We start from the raw sequence: 17,324 nt of genomic DNA on the forward strand, positions 1-17,324 counted from the left end.
TAGAATATAACAACTGTGTATGTGTCTATGGGCAATTTTATGCTTTCTGGCATGAAGTAAGACAATGACCTTACTATGTCAGACTTCCCCACTTTTATTTGTTTATTCCCTAAAGAGCTCCCAGGTTCATCCATGGCCAAAGTCCAAACAGAAAGTCCCTGCAGGATGAAGATACAGCTCTGTGGTTATGAGCATTGACAGTTCTTCTAAAGGATCTGGGTTCAGGTCACAGCACCTACTTGTTTGCTTATAACCATCTGAAACTCTGGTTCTGGGGAGGGAATCTGATAACTTCTGGCCTCCACAGGCACCAGGCATATACATGGTGTACATATGTAATACAGGCAAACACTTAATGCACATAAAAATTAATAAGAGAGTTCCTGGGAAGCCTGAGCTTTCTCTAGGGCTCCCTAGAAATCTGCCTGGGTTCTCTGTGGCTTCTCATTTTGACTTGGTCTTCAACCTCCTAGGCTTTTATAAGCCAGATCTGAGGTTACAACTCCATGTTCCATTAAATCCTAAGGGTTCTGGTACCTCAGAAAGGCACATGAATGCCTAGACATGAGCTAAGTGTTGTGCCGAAAGGCTTATGAAGACTCTGTAGGGCTCCAGAATCCACTTTCCAAGACCTAAGGGTCAGTTGTGACTCCACTCCCTAAAAGTTAAGAGTTATCAGTGGTCAAGACTTGAGATGGATCTAGCACTCTACACCTCTCTCTCAAGACTCTAGTAGCCTATAGAGACACAACAGGGTGTATGTAGTTGCCCAGTGTCAACAAGAGGTTGTGCCAGACATTGTTCAGCCTCCCAATTTTCTCCCTCTACAACTATGTAAATACAGCCTGTGGAAGTGCAATGTGCACAGTCACCATGACTGTGCTAGGCCCTTATGAGAAGGAAGGAGCCAAATAGTGGGGGATAGGGGGAATAGCAGAATTGACAGTGTGAGAAAAGGTCCAGGAAAGCCTGTGACCTGTAGGACAAGGCAAGCACAGTGTATATCCATGAGCTAACATATAGAAGGGGCTGGCCAAAGAGTTCATGTGCCTGACTTTTACATGACAAAGCCAGAATTTGTAATAGGAGGTCACCTGCTAGGCAGTGACCACCTGGCATCTGTTAGTTTTGTTTTAGATAGGGTCTCATGAACATCAAGCTGACCTTTACAGCCAAGAAAGACCTAGAATGCCTGATCTTCCTGCTTCAACTCTCCAAGTACTGGGATTACAGTTGTATGTTATAATATCCAGAACAATAAGTGCTAGGGATGGAACTGAGGGATTTGTGTTTGCTAGGCAAATACTGTACAAATTGATCCATATCACCAGTTGCCAGTACCTCTTCTGAAAAAAAACCCAAGTGGTGATAGACAATAGGGCACCTGAGAACAAAAATAGGGCTGGATTATCACCTTTTATTTACTTTTGTGCTGAATTTAGACTTTCTACACCTAGTACTAGCATGTGTACTGTCTGGGGATATGTGTTCCCAGAAAACACTGCCCAGGAGACAGGCAGAGGTAACTAGATAAAAGTCCTTCCCTTACTTAGTCCATTGGTATTGTTCAACAGACAGGATAGAGGAGAGGCCAACACTCTGGAAACCTTCAGAAGCTGCCCACCTGCACAGGGGACAAAAAGTAGCAAAGGCAAGTCCAAAGAGGTGCAGCTCTAACAGAGGTGTGATGAGACAGCTTCCCCTTCTACATAGCTAGGATTCTGCACCCTGGGACACCCATGCCCCCAAATCACGCAGAGCCTCTTACCCAGTCCTGGTACCAGTTCTGCCTATACAGGCTCACCTTCACATCCTCTTCTCAAGCCAAGGCCTGGTAAAGTTACTCAGGGGAGTCACTGTGCAAGGCAGAGTTGGGTTAAGCATGGATCCCTGTCTTCTTGCCTCTACATCATACACAAGGGGCTGAGATACCTGGGGCTGTAGGGGGGATGGTGATCAGAAGACTTGGGGGTGGGACAGGCTTCTGAGTATACCTGGTCAGAAGCTCCAGGCAGTGAACTGGAAGATATCTGGCCAGGGAGGCAAAAGGAAGAGATGGGTGCCCCATAGTGGCCAGGAGCCAGACATATGACACAAGTTTGCCTACCATCCTTAATGGGTCCTTTAGAAAAAATTAACTATTTTATGTGTATAAGCACCTGCCTGCGTATATGTCCTGTGCACCATGTCCATGCCCGGTGCCTACAGAAGCCAGAATGGGGCATTGGATCTCCTGGGTCTGGAGTTAGAGAAGGTTGTGAGCCACCATAATATAGATGCTGGGAATCAATCAATTCTGGGTCTTGTGGAAGAGGAACAAGTGCTCTTAAACACTGAGCCATCTTTCCAGGGCCATGCATACCATTCTGGAAAAGACCCAGCCATACAGGAAATAGAGGAGGTCTTGGAGGCTACCAGGAAGAGGCAGGCCAGGTGCACATTTGTGACCACTTCAGCTGACTGCTCAGCCAGGCCACATGGCCTAGAATCTGCAGTGGGGTAGAGATGTGCAGCCACAATTGATTCCATGCCCTGGCTCTGTTGGCCAACAGGTGCCAGAAGCCTAGGTTGCAGAAGTCAAGGTCACATGGCCAAATGCCCTCCACAGCTTGTCTTCCCACCCAGTGAGACCAAGAAGGGAAAATGGGTTTGTTAACTCCATCTGGAAGCAGGGCCCAGAGAATGCAAGTTCACGCTGGACCCAGGGCAGGGCAAGACAGGGGTGTAGGTGTACTTTTTGGGGCAACTTTATTAGGTTTTTATATCCACCACCCTTCCAAACCCCCAACACTAGGTAGGAGAGAAAGAAGGTTAGAAGGGAAAGGGGGCATAGACCTCTTCAGAATACTTCCTGCTAATTATGGGTGTCAGGCTCCTTGGGTCAAGCCAATCTCCATAGTTAGGGTGTCTCCAACCAGCAATCCATAGCAACAGCCATAGCCATAGCCATAGAAAAAGCAGCAGCAGCAGCAGCAGCCACTACAACCTGCTTGGTGCTCTTGCATTTATACCCTCAAGAGTCTTCAGAGTCCCAAACATATACTATATATACTATCTGCAAAAATCATGCCCCTCCTAGAGCATGAGACAATCATAGTTAGTAGCTGTGGACAATATGAAGAAGCCCCCTATCCTATACCTGGGATTAAAACAAAACCACATTCACATAACATAACTGGGGTTTTAAAGAAACCAAAATTCTCACTACCAGGGGGCAGGCCCAGCTGACCATTTCTCCTCCCTTAGTCAGCCTGACAGCCCAGGTTCTCTGCTCAAAACCCCACCCACCCCCATAAGGAAAGGGGGACAATGCCTTCAGTAGAGCTCCCTGAAGCAGTCGGCCCACAGCGATTATATCTCTCCAGGACCCTCAGGGTCCTACCCATGGCTAGGGACACCCTTGGAACAATTTCTAGAGACCCTGTTCTCTGGGAGCCTGGCCATGATGTTCCATGTGACTCCATCTCTTTTTTTTTTCTTTTTCTTTCTTTCTTTCTTTCTTTCTTTCTTTCTTTCTTTCTTTCTTTCTTTCTTTTTTTTTTTTTTGAGACAGGGTTTTTCTATGTAGCCCTGGCTGTCCTGGAACTCACTCTGTAGACCAGGCTGGCCTCGAACTCAGAAATCCGCTTGCCTCTGCCTCCCAAGTGCTGGGATTAAAGGCGTGTGCCACCACTGCCCGGCCGTGACTCCATCTCTACTGGAGACCTAGATGGAAAAATTAGAGTATGAGGGAGCAACTGATAAGCCAGGATGGATACATGAACCAAGTGCCAGCTAGCACCTGTCTAGAGCATGCCTATTTACAAAGAGGCCCATGAAATGACCCCATGGCAAAGGCACCAAGAAAATGTGAGAGGGCAAAGCAAACCCTGGTTCTCTGAGACCATCCCAGACAGGAGAAGCCTGGCTACGTGCTGTCACCCTACTCCCTACCTTCTAATCAAAGCATGGGGAAAGTAGCTCATATCCACCTGGAAGATAAAACAACTCTGAGTGTGCCTGTATACCGAACCTGCTTGTATCTTAAAAAGCTGAAAGACACTCTGCCCTGTACTCTAGCTGAAAGCATATCTCGTGTAGCACAAACATCCTCATGCAGAGAAGGCCTGGGAGAAAGTGCTCCTGGGAATTAAGATTTGTAAAGCAGGGGCCAGGCAGTGTCAAACATTCATACACATAAAATAAATTCATCTAAAAGGGTTGAAGAGATGGTTTAGCTGTAAGAACTTGTTCTTGCAGAGGATCTGAGATTGTTTCCTAGCAGCCACAGGGAGGCTTAGAACTGTCAGTAACTCCAGTTCCAGGTGATCTGACACACTCTTTTGTCTTCTGCCAGCTTCAGACCTGTATGCCATACACTTGCATACATGCATGCAAAGCTTTCATATGCATATAAATACATGGCTGGCTGTGGTGGCACAGGTCTTCGATCCCAACATTCTGCACACATAGACAGGTAGATCTCTGTCAGATGGAGGCCATCCTGATTTACATAGTGAGTTTCAGGTCACCCGGGGTGACACAGTTAGATCCTGTTTCAAGAAATAAATGTTTAATTGAAAAGGTGGTCAAAATATCTAGACTATGTTTAAATGTTTAAAATAAATCTAAAAAATAAAAATATCAGAGACTAGAAGTGCCTTTCATGTTGAGGGCACTAACCTTGGTGTTACCTGCCACACTGCAGTTGGAAAACAGCTGAAGGCATCCTGAGTGAACCTAAGCCAAGGCAAACCCAGATTGAGTTGCAGAAGGGAAAAGGAAAAAGCTTGATTATCTGTTAACAGAACATCTCTTCCTACAGCAGTAAGTTGCTAGGTTCTGGCAGGGTGTGGTGGCACATGCCTTTAATTTTAGCATTGTGGAGGCAGAATCTGATTGCTGTCTGTGAGTCTGATGTCATTCTGGTTAGGCCAGCCAAAGCCACTAAAAGCCAAAAACAAAAACAAAGAAACAACAACAACAACAAAAACTAGATTCTCATTTATTTATCTCCAGCTAAAGAAACAGTCACCTCCACAACTGCACAAATACCAATCAGGGCAAGAGGACTGGCAGGACAGAGCTGTCTTCAGGGGATAGATAGCAATGTGTGAGGATAGACTACTACTGTACAGAAGCATACAGGAACTGGTTAAGTGTTACAGGGAAGTAATTTGGCAGAAGCAATCTAGTAGCTCTGGGTTGTGGCTGGAACAAGCTGGGCCAGTGTACCCAGGGAGCTGCACCATGGGAACTGTAGGGAAGGAAGGCTCTCCTGATCCCTATACTTATAGAAAAGCGTTCTCTACAGTGCTGTCCCTATCATGTCTCCCTAAAGTGACTCTAGAGCCACGATTTCAAAGAGTCTGCGTGACTGATGATGCTCAGACACGTGCTCCTAGGTCAGAACAGTGTTCTCATTCTGTCTCCCTAGATTGTAACCTTATATGGGAGAGTATTTAGTGGTTAACTGCCAATCCTCCTAGACACACCGAGATGTACATTTTGAATTCTTCATAGTGAAAAGGTGTGCTACACTTTGTCTTTCTTTTGGAACCTGGAGCAAAGGAATTCCGACTCTCCTACTAGGGCGTGGCCCAAGGCATTGTTACTCTCCTCAGGATAGCAGGAAGTGGTGGTATCGCCATCCGCTTCGCCTAGTCTCCAAAGTCCCTGAGAACACGTCTTTTCCCGAGAATTAGAGTGGGGGTGGGCCCAACTATACAGAAGGACCGCGGTCGCCTAAGGAAGATTTTAATTGGTCTCTTGAAAGCAATCAAGCGCCTATCATGGTGCTCTTTGTTGGCTGTTCGGCGTGAGTTTTGTGGGTGGGTCTCTAACCTCCCAGGTGACAAAGGAACTCCCGAGTCCCTACCACGGAGTTTTCGTGCCATTTCCTGTAGCCTTAAGGAAGGCCTGAACCAGCACTCTAGAGCCCTGTAAGCAGGGGAACACCTCCGTGACCGCTCAGTTTCATTGAGAAAGACTCCTCTTTTTAAGTCTTAAAATATTGTCAGTCATTTGTTATAGCAAAACTTGTCATGGCTTTACGCCCAATATGGCCAGGCGGAAGCTGGTTTCTCTTTGCCTATGTGTCGAAATCCCATTCGCCAGCACTCAGCTCCCTATTCCGGTATCCAGTCACCAATAAGCGCTGTGCATGGTTCAGCCTCTCCTAGTACACATGCGCAGAGCACCGCTGCATCTATGATCTTAGCGTCTGATAGAGCGTCGACACCACCCCATCCCTGAGACTCTATGGTTCTTATAATGCAAGATAGGCCGCCTATATAAAGCGTGCGCAGGCGTGGGAGCGTCTCTTTTCTTCTGGTGCGGTGAGTGTGTTCAGTTCTTTGGTTTTTTACGGTAGTCTCCTAATTTTTCTTTGGGACTTTTACAGTTACTTTGCGTCTGTATTCTTACTTTTACTGTTTCATTACAGCCACCAACGATCCTATTGTCATCATGGGCCGCCGACCCGCCCGGTGGTGAGTGCTGAACCCATTCAATTTTCCTACTGTGAAAACGGAGAAAAATTGCATTCCTTTCGAAAGAAATTTTATTTATTTTTTTGTTGGTGGACTTTCCGCCACTCAGCGACCCTGAAGTAAAGACTGGCCTCTGGTTTTCTCTAATACTGGGAGCTTTGTCTGTTGAGGCTGTGGATGGCTTTACCCAAGACTTTGAGTAGAACTAGAAGCATGTGCGTATGCATCCAACCCTCTGCCAACAATTAAGCTTTTTCACAAAGGCTGCCATGCCTTCTTGATGACTTTTGTTTCCATCTTTATTTCTGAGTCTTCAGCTTTGTGGTTTTAACCGGACACCAAGGACTGACCAGTCTGTAGGTGCCGCCTAGCCTCGTGTCCTGAAGAGGGCGCCATATTCTCTTCACGTGGCTAAGGCGGGTCTTCTGTCACATGCTATGAAAAATGTGATAAGCCTATCCTCCTCGGGTTAGAGAGTAATACTGGTGCTGATATTTTTTTGTTTTATAGTTCTGTGTAATCTGTTGTCTTAGAATCAGTTTCCCTTCATGGAGGCTGAATTCAGAGCTGGTCTAGGCCTGTTGTCACCCTTAATCACAGCTTGAGTTTCCTTCCTCCTGTAGTTACCGGTATTGTAAGAACAAGCCATACCCAAAGTCTCGTTTCTGCCGTGGTGTCCCTGGTAAGTAGTGACAAACTTCCGAACTGGATCTGTTTGTCTAGTTCCCACTTGGGCACTTATACCATGTGTTTTTCAGATGCTAAGATCCGCATCTTTGACTTGGGACGGAAGAAGGCGAAAGTTGATGAATTCCCACTTTGTGGCCACATGGTGTCAGATGAATATGAACAACTCTCATCTGAAGGTGAGACCCCTTTTATTCATTGGCATTTCTTCCTGTGTACACTCTTAACATGGTTATATTGTAATTTACCCAATGACTCCCCAGTCCTGACTCTATGGCACTGTGTTTCACTGCTGTTTACCCATTCAGCACTGGAGGCTGCCCGTATTTGTGCCAACAAATACATGGTAAAGAGTTGTGGCAAGGATGGCTTTCATATCCGAGTGAGGCTCCACCCTTTCCATGTCATCCGCATCAACAAGATGTTGTCCTGTGCTGGGGCTGACAGGTAAGCTGGTGTTTTATTTGGTTTTGAGAAAGGGTTTCTCTGTGTAGCCCTGGCTGTCCTGGAATTCTGTAAACCATGCTGATTTTGAACTCTGAGATCTGCTTGCCTCTGCCTCCCAAGTGATTAAAGAGCACCACTGTCCAGCAATATTTTGAGGATTTCTTTTTGTGTGTGTGTGTGCAGCTAATTAAGCCGACCAAGTCCCTTTCCCCATGGGGACTTTGGTGTGCAATGGTTGCAAACAGCAGCCTCCTTGGTAGTGTATGTAGCCTATTGTCTATATGGGTTGCCTCAAGGGACCTTGGAGACAATTTTCTGTCAGTTGATAATAAGTCACTGATCACACAATGCTGTTCCTGATCTAGGCTCCAGACAGGTATGCGTGGTGCCTTTGGGAAGCCCCAGGGCACAGTGGCCAGGGTTCACATTGGCCAGGTCATCATGTCTATCCGCACCAAGCTGCAGAATAAGGAACATGTGATTGAGGCTCTGCGCAGAGCCAAGTTCAAGTTCCCTGGCCGCCAGAAGGTAGGTGGTGGTATTTAAAAGTTCTGCTTTGTTATTCTGGCCCTCTTTGCTGAATTTTTTGTTACTTTCTATTTCCTTTTAGATCCACATCTCAAAGAAGTGGGGCTTTACCAAGTTTAATGCAGATGAATTTGAAGACATGGTTGCTGAGAAGCGGCTCATTCCTGATGGCTGTGGTGTCAAATATATTCCCAATCGTGGTCCTCTAGACAAGTGGAGAGCCCTGCATTCTTGAAGGCTTCCACAGTGCTCTCCTATACCCTACCAAATCATGTTCAATAATAAATCTTGAATCAAGTCTGCTTATGTATTTGCTTCTGATTCTTAAATACCATGACTTTTAAGTTTGGTCAATTGGGACAACTTAGTGAATTAAGCATACATGCAAAAGGTTAAAATTGGTTTTATTGAATATTTTAAACCTGACAATACTGGCAGAGCCATGTAGTACATGGAGAAGCAGGATTACTTAGACCTAAGTTTTTTCTAGTATGAACTCACTGTGTTGATTGCAGAAATCTCAGGTATGATCTGAGCCAATTTCTACTGGAGCCTCCTGTGTCTTTGTTCCTAACTACCTCAGGTGAAGTCATGTCTACCCCCCAACAGGAATCAAGCCCAGGGCACTGGATATATCAGACAAGAGCACTTGTTGCTGAGTTATACTCCCAGCTTTCTCTGAAAAAAACCCTACATAAAAAGCTGTCTATTTTCAGGTCTTGCTTCAGGAGACTACCAGTGTCCTGGTCAAGTCGATAGCCATCTAGTCCAGTTGACACGGCAGGAGTGCCAGCAGCAGTAGAGTGGTCAAACAGTGGGGTGGGATACCCTGAGTGGCCTGGCTAAGTTCCACTTCCACAGGATAATGATCACTGATGCGGAGAGCCTGAGGAGAGAAAAAAATGAAGTGTCAGTATCTTGTGGCTCAGCTCCAGAATTCTGCCCTCAGCCATTGTGCCAACCCAGTTTCTCTACCTCTTCCTCAGTCAGCTGAAACTTCTTGGGGAAATCAAAGGTAGCTGCAGCCCTTAGCAGCATCTGGCAACCCTGCCCATGCACCACAATTCGGTCATAGGTACAGTTTGTGCTGGCCCGTACTGTAGTGTCCTCCCCATCAGGAATCACCCAATGGAAGCCTGCCTTAGTCCGGAGTAGCAAGCTGTTCAGACGTTTTTTTGTTAGCGAAGCACAGTCCGCATTGAAGTCTCCAAGCAGAATCACATTCTAAAGATGAGACAAGCTGTTGAGTCTTGCCAAAGGGCAGTCCCACTATCCCCTCATGAAAGCTATCACCCCTACCTCATTCTGCCAGCGCTGAGAGACATCCAGGAACACATCATATAGGGCATTCAGCTCCTTCTCTACATCCTTGGGAGTGGTATGGAGAGGAACCAGCACCACACTTGGAAGGACTGCAAGGCCCAGGAAGCTGAGGCTGCCACAGCTGCCAGGCCTTCTACACATCCACCTCTGCTTCCCCCAGGAACCAACCACATTTCCCTCCCATTTCCTTGTACCAGGACCAGATTTCTTCCCCCTCTTACTTTTGCTAGGGAGAGTGAAATGGGCCACAAACGGTTCTCGGGCAAAAATGTCATCTGTGTCATTGTACTGGTAGAAATTTAGGACCTGTGTCTTGTCAGACCTGGGAAGACCAAGAGGTAGGAAATAGTGGCCCCACATCTTATATAAAAAGAGCAGAGCTAGTGCTCAAAGAGGAAGTCTCTGGCTCCTTGTTCTGCCACTTTCATGTGGGCACAGCCATTTTTTTCTAGAACTTCTGGTTTTCTTTTCTTATTCTATTTTTTAGAAAAGTTCTTTTATGTAGCCCTGGCTGTCCTGGAACTAACTGGCTCTCTGGCTCTCTCTGGCTCTCTCTCTCTCTCTCTCTCTCTCTCTCTCTCTCTCTCTCTCTCTCTCTCTCTCACACACACACACACACACACACACACACACACACACACACACACACGGTTTCTCTTTTTGTAGCCCTGGCTGTCCAGGAACTTGCTCTGTTAACTATGCTGACTTCAAACACTTCAAACTCACAGAGATCATCTACCTGTCTCTGCTTCTGAGTGCTGGGATTAAAGACATGGTATTCCTGGTTTGGAATTTTTCATTTATCACTGGGGGTAAATTTTCACCCTGCCACTGAGTTATGCCTCCAGCTCCCTGGAACTGTTTGTTGTTGTTGTTGTTGTTGTTTTTTTTTTTAATTTAAGATCTTTGTTTTATTCTTCTCTCATACATTACATACCAACCTCAGTTTCTCCCCCTGCCCCCACTCCTCTCCTCCAGATCCACTCCTCCTCCATTTCCCTTCAAAAACAACAAAAAAGTAGGCCTCCCAGGAATATCAACCAAACTAGGCAACCCAGTAGTAGGAAAGGGGCAAAGGAATTAGGAGTCCTGCAGCTACATAACCATGAGGTATATGAGGAGAGCATAGCTTAGACCCATACAGGGTATATGATTATCACTTCAGTCTCTGTGATTCTCTATGAGCCGCACCTTAGTTGATTCTGTGGCTGTGTCTTGTGTTTTGGTTTTTGTTTGTTTTGTTTTATTTTTGCAGGGTTTCTCTGCATAAGATAACCTAGCTGTCCTGGACCTTGATTTATAGACTAGGCTAGATTTACCTGCCTATGCCTCTTGAGTGCTAGGATTAAAGGTGTGTACCACCACTTACTTCTGGCTTAGAGATGTATTTTTATTTTATGTGTATAATTGTTTTGCCTGCATGTATGTCTGTGTACCATGGGTCTGTAGAGGCCAGAAGAGGGTGTAAGATCTCCTGGAACTGGAATTAATGTTGTTAATTAATTAATACTGGTTGTATGCTGTTGTGTGGGTGCTGGGTATAAAACCTTGGTCCTCTGGAAGAGCAGCAAGTGCTCTTAACCACTGAGCCATTTCTCCATCAAACTTTTGAGGGGGTTTTTTTGAGATCCATTTTCATTATAACCCAACTAATTTTGAACTCATGGGCTCCAGCAGTTCATCTACCTGATTTAGCTTCTTGAATAGAATACCTGGTGGTGTCTTTAGAAACCCACCTAGAATTTTCATGATAAGGATAGAATTCTTGACCCCTGTTCTCACCTGTAGATATACACATACTTTTCCTTGTATGTGCTGCGCCCCAGCAATGAGCTGTTTAGGAAGCTGTAACTCCTGGAACTGTCAAATATACCAGGAAACAAATCCAGAATTAGGGCTCTTGAGGCTCTAAGTAAAATGAGAATCTAAGTAGATTAAAAGGGTTCTTCTTTACCTTTTAAGTTTTTGAAGCAGAAAGGGGACAGTATTCTGGGAAGAATCTACTACCTCCTGAAGCACCATGATATCACATCGGGCTAGGATCTGCAGGGAATGAGGGATACCAGCTCAATTCAGAGCTGTCACCATGGAGGAGCTGTCATATGTAAAGACTGGTACCAGAGTGGCTGCAGACAGCAGTGAGACTAGGAGAAACTCAGGAAAACAAACATCATTCCATTTTTAGAGGAGAAGGTTGGTAATTAAATGATGGTTGAAAGAGTTTTCACAGAAATCAACAGTCTGACCATACAATAAAGCTACATCACAGCCGGGCAGTGGTGGCGCACGCCTTTAATCCCAGCACTTGGGAGGCAGAGGCAGGCGGATTTCTGAGTTCGAGGCCAGCCTGGTCTACAGAGTGAGTTCCAGGACAGCCAGGGCTACACAGAGAAACCCTGTCTCAAAAAAACAAAAAGAAAAAAAAAGAGTTTTCACATCTGTGCATTCACATTTCCAGATGTCCCCTCCTTTTATGGTCAGGCAGGCCTGGGAGCTTTTGCTCAAGGTCTTTATGGACACAAATTTCTGCAACAATGAACTTACCTGAACTAAGGTATCCATCACTGACTCCTTGGTTAGCTTGGCCAGTGTCAGTCTGTGGGCATTGAAGGCACAGATACGAAAGGCTTCAGTCCCACCAACCAGGAGAATGAGCAGGGGAGCCACAACAAGGGCACACATTGCTTTGTGTACAACAGGAACCCTCCAAAGGAGTCCAGGCTGACCAAAGGGCATTGGCACTGCAACTGATCTCAGCTAATTGATGTTCTCCCTGCTGTTGGCCCTGAACATTTCTTGAATCTCTTCCTGGGACGTATTTCAACTTCTGCACACAGAGCTTGACCACCTAATAAAATACATGTGACGTGGCATAAAACCATTCCAGACTTTTAAGAACTCAGTAGCCAGAAGCACAACTGTTACCAGCCTAGATCTGCAGGGCTTTTTCATCTTCCCCAGGTAAAATTGTATACTCAGTAAGTATAACTTCTTTGCCAAGATTAAGGCTAAGAGTTCACACAGGGTCAGCCCCAGCAACAAAATCTATCTGTCTATGTTTTTACCTTTCAGCCTATTTTTTCAGTCTATTTTTCAATGTGTATATATGTATCTATGCATTGTGCATGTGTGTAAGTACATGGGTGCATGTGAGTGCATATGCACTTATGTGTGTGCATATTTGGAGGTCAGAGGTCAACCCCAGGAGCCATCCACCCTACTTGGACTCATTGGATTGGAACTCATGAAATTTGGCTAGCTATTGAGCCCTAGTTTTTTTTACGTGTATGCTTTACTGACTGCCCCCAGGTCCTCTGCGTTTTTTTTTTTTTTTTTTTTTTTTTTTTTGAAAGACAATCTTGCTCTGTAACACACAGCACAGGCCCCAAACTTGGAGCAATCCTCTTGTCAGCTTCATGAGTGCTAGGATCACATGAGTTCATAATCATCATGCCTGGATGACTCATTTTTTTTTCTGTGTGTTTTACTTACACTTCCCCTTTTGAGACACAGACTAGTATATACCAGTCTGGTCTCAAACTTGTCTATGTAGCTTGGGATGACCTCAGGAATCCTTGAAATTCCTTCCACCATCCAAGTAAAGGGATTATAGGTATATGCCACCAAATCCAGAGAGCCAATCTCACTAGCTACTCGTCAGTCCTGAGGCTTTCTTTCTTTCTTTCTTTCTTTCTTTGGTTTTTCGAGACAGGGTTTCTCTGTGTAGCCCTGGCTGTCCTGGAACTCACTCTGTAGACCAGGCTGGCCTCAAACTCAGAAATCTGCCTGTCTCTGCCTCCCAAGTGCTGGGATTAAAGGCGTGCGCCACCACTGCCCACCCGGCGAGGCTGTCTTTCAAAAACCAAAAACAAGGGCTGGAGGAATGGCTCAACAGTTAAGAACACTGACTGTTCTTCCAAAGGTACTGAATTCAATTCCCAGCAACAGCATGGTGGTTCACAACCATCTATAATGAGACTCAATGCCCTCTTCTGGTGTGTCTGAAGACAACTATAATACAGTCATATAAATAAAATAAATAAATCTTTAAAAATAATTACAAAAACCCAAAACAAGACTAGGTGTGGAGGCATACTTCTGTAATTCCAGCATCTGGGAGGTGAAGGCAAGAAGATCACAAGTTTGAGGTATTCTTCAGTTATATAGTGATACCCTGCTTCAAAACACAAGCACAGTCTCTGGAACTGAAGACATTTATCGAAAATAAGTTATCACTGAAGTTAAATGGAAACAGATATAAACAAGGAATACTGCAGGGCTTTGATTCCTTTATGAATCTTGTGACTGACAAATATATGAAGATGGCAACTAGTGGGCAGAATAACATTGGATGATGGTCATACAAGGAAATAGTATCATCATGTTAGAAGCCTTGGAAAACATCAAACAATAGCTCTTCAGCAGAATAGTCCAGAAAAAGCCAGGTCATACACATTGTTATATGAATTTTTTTGCTAAATAAACTTTTGGGATACTCAGAAAAAAAACCCACACGCACCACTGTACCTCTGCTTCTGCATTTGTCTACACTAATGGCATCACAAAAGTAGAACAACACAGTTGTCTTTTTGTGACTGTCTTATTACTGAGTATCATGTCCTCATGGTTTATTCTTGTTACATGTCAAAATTATCTTCTTTTTTTAAAGCCTAAACCTTTCTTAGGTTTTATTTTTACTTATGTCTATGTATGTGAAGGTATATGCACATGCAGATGCCCAAGGAAGCCATGAGGCCCATTGACATATCTTGTCAGCCCAGAAATTTTCTTCCATTATTTAAAAAGATATATTTCACTTTCAATTATGTATATGTGTCTGTATGTGGGTATATTCATATGAGTGAAGGTAGCCTCAACACATCAGAGCCCTCTTAAGCTGCAGTTATAGGAAGTTGTGAGCAACCCAATGCAGACAGCAGACACTAGGAACCAAACTCAGATCCTCTGCAAGAGCATGAAACATTGCTGAGCAACCTCTCCAGACTCTATTCTTCCTTTTTTTGGTTTTTCTAACAACTTTTTTTTTTTAGATTTATTTAATGTATGTGAGTACACTGTCACTGTCTTCAGAGACACCAGAAGAGGGCATTGGATCCCATTACAGATGGTTGTGAGACACCATGTGGTTGCTGGGAATTGAACTCAGGACCTCTGGAAGAGCAGTCAGTGCTCTTAACCCCTGAGCCATCTCTCCAGCCCACTTTTTTTTGTTTTTTTTTTTTTCAAGACAGGTTTCTATGTGTATCCACAGCTGTCCTGGAACTCACTCTATAGACCATGCTGGCTTTTAACTCAGAGATCATGTGCCTCTGTCTCTCAAGTGCTGAGATAAAAGGCATGCACCACCATGCCTGGCTGCCCTCTTCCTTTTTAAGGATGATTAATATTCCAATCTACACTCAGAAACACTTTGTCCAACAGCATTGGGGTACATCCACTACTTGAATTCTTATACTTATTTATTTTTTTAATGTGTGGTACTGAGTATTGAAGATGGGGCCTTATATATGCTAATGATGTGCTTTACCACTAAGCTATAACCCTAACTCTGTAGTGATTTTTTTTGTGTGGTAAACCGACCTTGAACTTCTGATCCTCCTGTCTCTACTTCACCCAAACTGGAATTGACAGGTGTATACCACCAAGCCTGGTTTATGCAGTGTTGGAGATGAAACCCAGGGCCTCATGTGTTGGCTATGTAGGGAGGGCTATACTATGTAAGTGGGTAAGCACCGTACCAACTGAATCACACTCCAGCTTAGCAATTTTGAAAAATTTGAGCACCTCAGTTTCCTGAAGCAGACCAGCTAATTCATATAAAAATTCTATTTTTTTTTTTTTGTTTTTGTTTTTTTTCGAGACAGGGTTTCTCTGTGTAGTCCTGGCTGTCCTGGAACTCACTCTGTAGACCGGGCTGGCCTCGAACTCAGAAATCCGCCTGCCTCTGCCTCCCAAGTGCTGGGATTAAAGGCGTGCGCCACCACTGCCCGGCTAAACCCTTATTCTTTTAAGTTAATTGAGTACTGCTGTGTGTGTGTGTATGTGTATGTGTGTGTGTGTGTGTCTCAGTTTATAACCAAGGCTGGCCTGGAACTCACTATGTAGTCCCAGGCTGCCTTCAAGTTTCCTGGGTTCTCCTAGAGCTCCTCTGAGCATCTGTCTCAGATTTATCTTTGTCTCAGACTCACCTCTGCCTTACCATATCTTTTGAGCTCAGCTCTTTACTATTCTCCCTGTCCATGTCACATTCTTGAAGCCTGGGGCCCTCTGCTTCTGTCTGTTTGTTTTTCTCAATCACACTGTCCCTTCTCTCTATTAGTTTCTTCCTATCTGGCTGGCTTGTTCTGTCTTCCTGGTTTTGCACATCTTAGTGTTTCTGTCACAGTATCTTCTTGGCTGGCCTTGATATTTGTTTCTTTCTGGCCACCTGCTCTGTCACTCACACTTATTTTGGTCTCCTTGCACTGGTGTCTGTTTTGGAATATATGTGAGCTCTGCACTGGCCAAGCTACATTTAGAGACTAAGACCGCTAGGACTCTGAGAATGAACCAGAAAGAATAACTGTTCCTGACTTCAACTCAATGCCCATCCCAGCCTTTCAAAGCCAACTTTAGTTGGTTTGAAATTCCCTTCCCTTCTGAAGTCTCTCCTCAGGCAGAGAGAACCTCCTCACTTTCCCTACCCGCAAGATTCTCATACCTCCACAGACCACGTCGGCCCCACGCCTGCCTCAGCCTTGAGCCAAATAAAACACTCCACTCCACAGAATCACAGCGCCAGCCACGGAGGGAAAAGACGTGCAGTTGGGGCTGGGGATGGGGAGAAGAGGAAGCCGGTTTCCAGACCCACCCAAAGAGGCCGGCCCCACAGTCAACTTTCCTGTCCCAATAAGCAAGGCTGAGCTCTCCGCCCAGTAGGTGGTGCCTGGGAACTGCCTACTTGCTAGCCCACCCCGCCCATGATGGGTGTTTCCTTTGCCGAGCGAGCAGCCACTTGGGGACCTGAGTGTGGCTACTGCTACCCACGTCAAGGAACAGCAGTCTATCACTGAGCAGTTACTTGGACCTAGGGACCAAGGTGGAGATAGGCTTGCTCTTTCTTTGACAGGTTCCCCACAGCAAAGAGCAGAGCAGAGTTAGTCTTCTCTCCGGGTCCTCAGGCCCTGAACCACAGTGTAGATGTGCACTCCTAAATTAGGATTACCTGTGTGACTGCTCAGGAAACCCAAAGCAAAGGACCTTCTTTCTGCATAGGATAAGTAGCGCGACTGGCTACTGAGCCCGTTCAGGTCCCCACTGGGTGACTATGGAGTAGCAGTTTAGAACAATGCCTCATGGCAGAATTTGTTAGTTCTAGTACCCCATGAATGCTAGGCAAGTGCTCTATCATGGAAATAACCAAATGCCCCAACCCCCAGATCACTGGAGGAAATACAACAATAAATAGTAAGACAGAGAATAATAGACACGGATACCCAATGCTCTTTTCTGGTCTCCGTGTGTGCCTTCAGAAGCATGCACAACGAGATATACATCGGGAGGGAGAGGGAGAGAACAAGTAAAAAGGTTCCACCAGCCTAAGATTTGCGTAGCTTCAGGTAATGGTGCTGCGTAGCTAATGTCGCCTATAGACACTAGAATTAAAGAATCAAAGAGACCCACTGCTTCTGGCGGTTTGGAGCTAAAACCTTGACAGAGAAGGGGCCGGAGCGAGGCTGGTGTAGAATCGCCTCCGGCAGCCGTCAAGCGACCTAGGCACGTTTTGCGACAACAGGCAAGGACGCTTCCTCGACTTGCTTTCCGGCGGATTCGTCGAGCTGAGACCATCAAGGCTTGCTCTCTCGTGCG

General features: G+C 45.3%; 2 protein-coding genes, 1 non-coding gene and 1 pseudogene across 5 annotated transcripts; 3 read left to right on the forward strand and 1 right to left on the reverse strand.

Moving 5' to 3' along the window:
- Positions 1–6,311: 6,311 nt before the first annotated feature.
- Rpl10 (ribosomal protein L10) lies at positions 6,312–8,438 on the forward strand. Its single transcript, XM_034484902.2, has 6 exons — positions 6,312–6,470; positions 7,094–7,152; positions 7,229–7,336; positions 7,466–7,604; positions 7,970–8,132; positions 8,215–8,438. Exons 1-6 carry the CDS (start codon positions 6,448–6,450, stop codon positions 8,365–8,367), a joined length of 645 nt encoding a protein of 214 aa, XP_034340793.1. The 5' UTR covers positions 6,312–6,447; the 3' UTR covers positions 8,368–8,438.
- On the forward strand, positions 7,782–7,917 carry LOC117695583 (small nucleolar RNA SNORA70). The gene has a single exon (XR_004604640.1). It is a non-coding gene; the product is annotated as a small nucleolar RNA SNORA70 (small nucleolar RNA).
- An 81-nt stretch (positions 8,439–8,519) lies between the features above and the next one.
- Dnase1l1 (deoxyribonuclease 1 like 1) lies at positions 8,520–17,303 on the reverse strand. 3 transcript variants are annotated; one of them, XM_076918731.1, is made up of 9 exons: positions 17,139–17,303; positions 16,177–16,286; positions 12,000–12,051; positions 11,410–11,498; positions 11,238–11,315; positions 9,677–9,777; positions 9,432–9,544; positions 9,273–9,356; positions 8,520–9,018 (listed from the first exon to the last, which is right to left on the reverse strand). In XM_076918731.1, the coding sequence occupies exons 1-9, from the start codon at positions 17,301–17,303 to the stop codon at positions 8,896–8,898; spliced, it is 915 nt and encodes a 304-aa protein (XP_076774846.1). In that variant the 3' UTR covers positions 8,520–8,895. The 3 variants fall into 3 exon arrangements, with proteins under 3 accessions (XP_076774846.1, XP_076774845.1, XP_034340785.1); XM_076918730.1 differs by having other exon boundaries at positions 9,108–9,356; XM_034484894.2 differs by lacking the exon at positions 17,139–17,303 and having other exon boundaries at positions 9,108–9,356; positions 12,000–12,303; positions 16,177–16,374.
- LOC117695188 (small nuclear ribonucleoprotein G-like) lies at positions 13,015–13,869 on the forward strand (annotated as a pseudogene).
- Positions 17,304–17,324: the final 21 nt, after the last annotated feature.

This window comes from Arvicanthis niloticus, chromosome X, assembly GCF_011762505.2.
Source record: "Arvicanthis niloticus isolate mArvNil1 chromosome X, mArvNil1.pat.X, whole genome shotgun sequence".
Taxonomy (NCBI): domain Eukaryota; kingdom Metazoa; phylum Chordata; class Mammalia; order Rodentia; family Muridae; genus Arvicanthis; species Arvicanthis niloticus.

Excerpts from the sequence above, each read along its gene's own strand:
- Rpl10 (XM_034484902.2), top strand. The coding sequence starts at position 6,448 with ATGGGCCGCCGACCCGCCCGGTG. Across the intron at positions 6,471-7,093 it reads GGCCGCCGACCCGCCCGGTG|TTACCGGTATTGTAAGAACA; the intron begins GTGAGTGCTGAA and ends TTCCTCCTGTAG. Across the intron at positions 7,153-7,228 it reads TTTCTGCCGTGGTGTCCCTG|ATGCTAAGATCCGCATCTTT; the intron begins GTAAGTAGTGAC and ends TGTGTTTTTCAG.
- Dnase1l1 (XM_076918730.1), bottom strand. The coding sequence starts at position 17,303 with ATGGTCTCAGCTCGACGAATCCGCCGGAAAGCAAGTCGAGGAAGCGTC. Across the intron at positions 16,287-17,138 it reads GCTCCAAACCGCCAGAAGCA|CCCCAACTGCACGTCTTTTC; the intron begins GTGGGTCTCTTT and ends CCCCATCCCCAG. Across the intron at positions 9,778-11,237 it reads AAGTATGTGTATATCTACAG|GTCTGACAAGACACAGGTCC; the intron begins GTGAGAACAGGG and ends TGGTCTTCCCAG.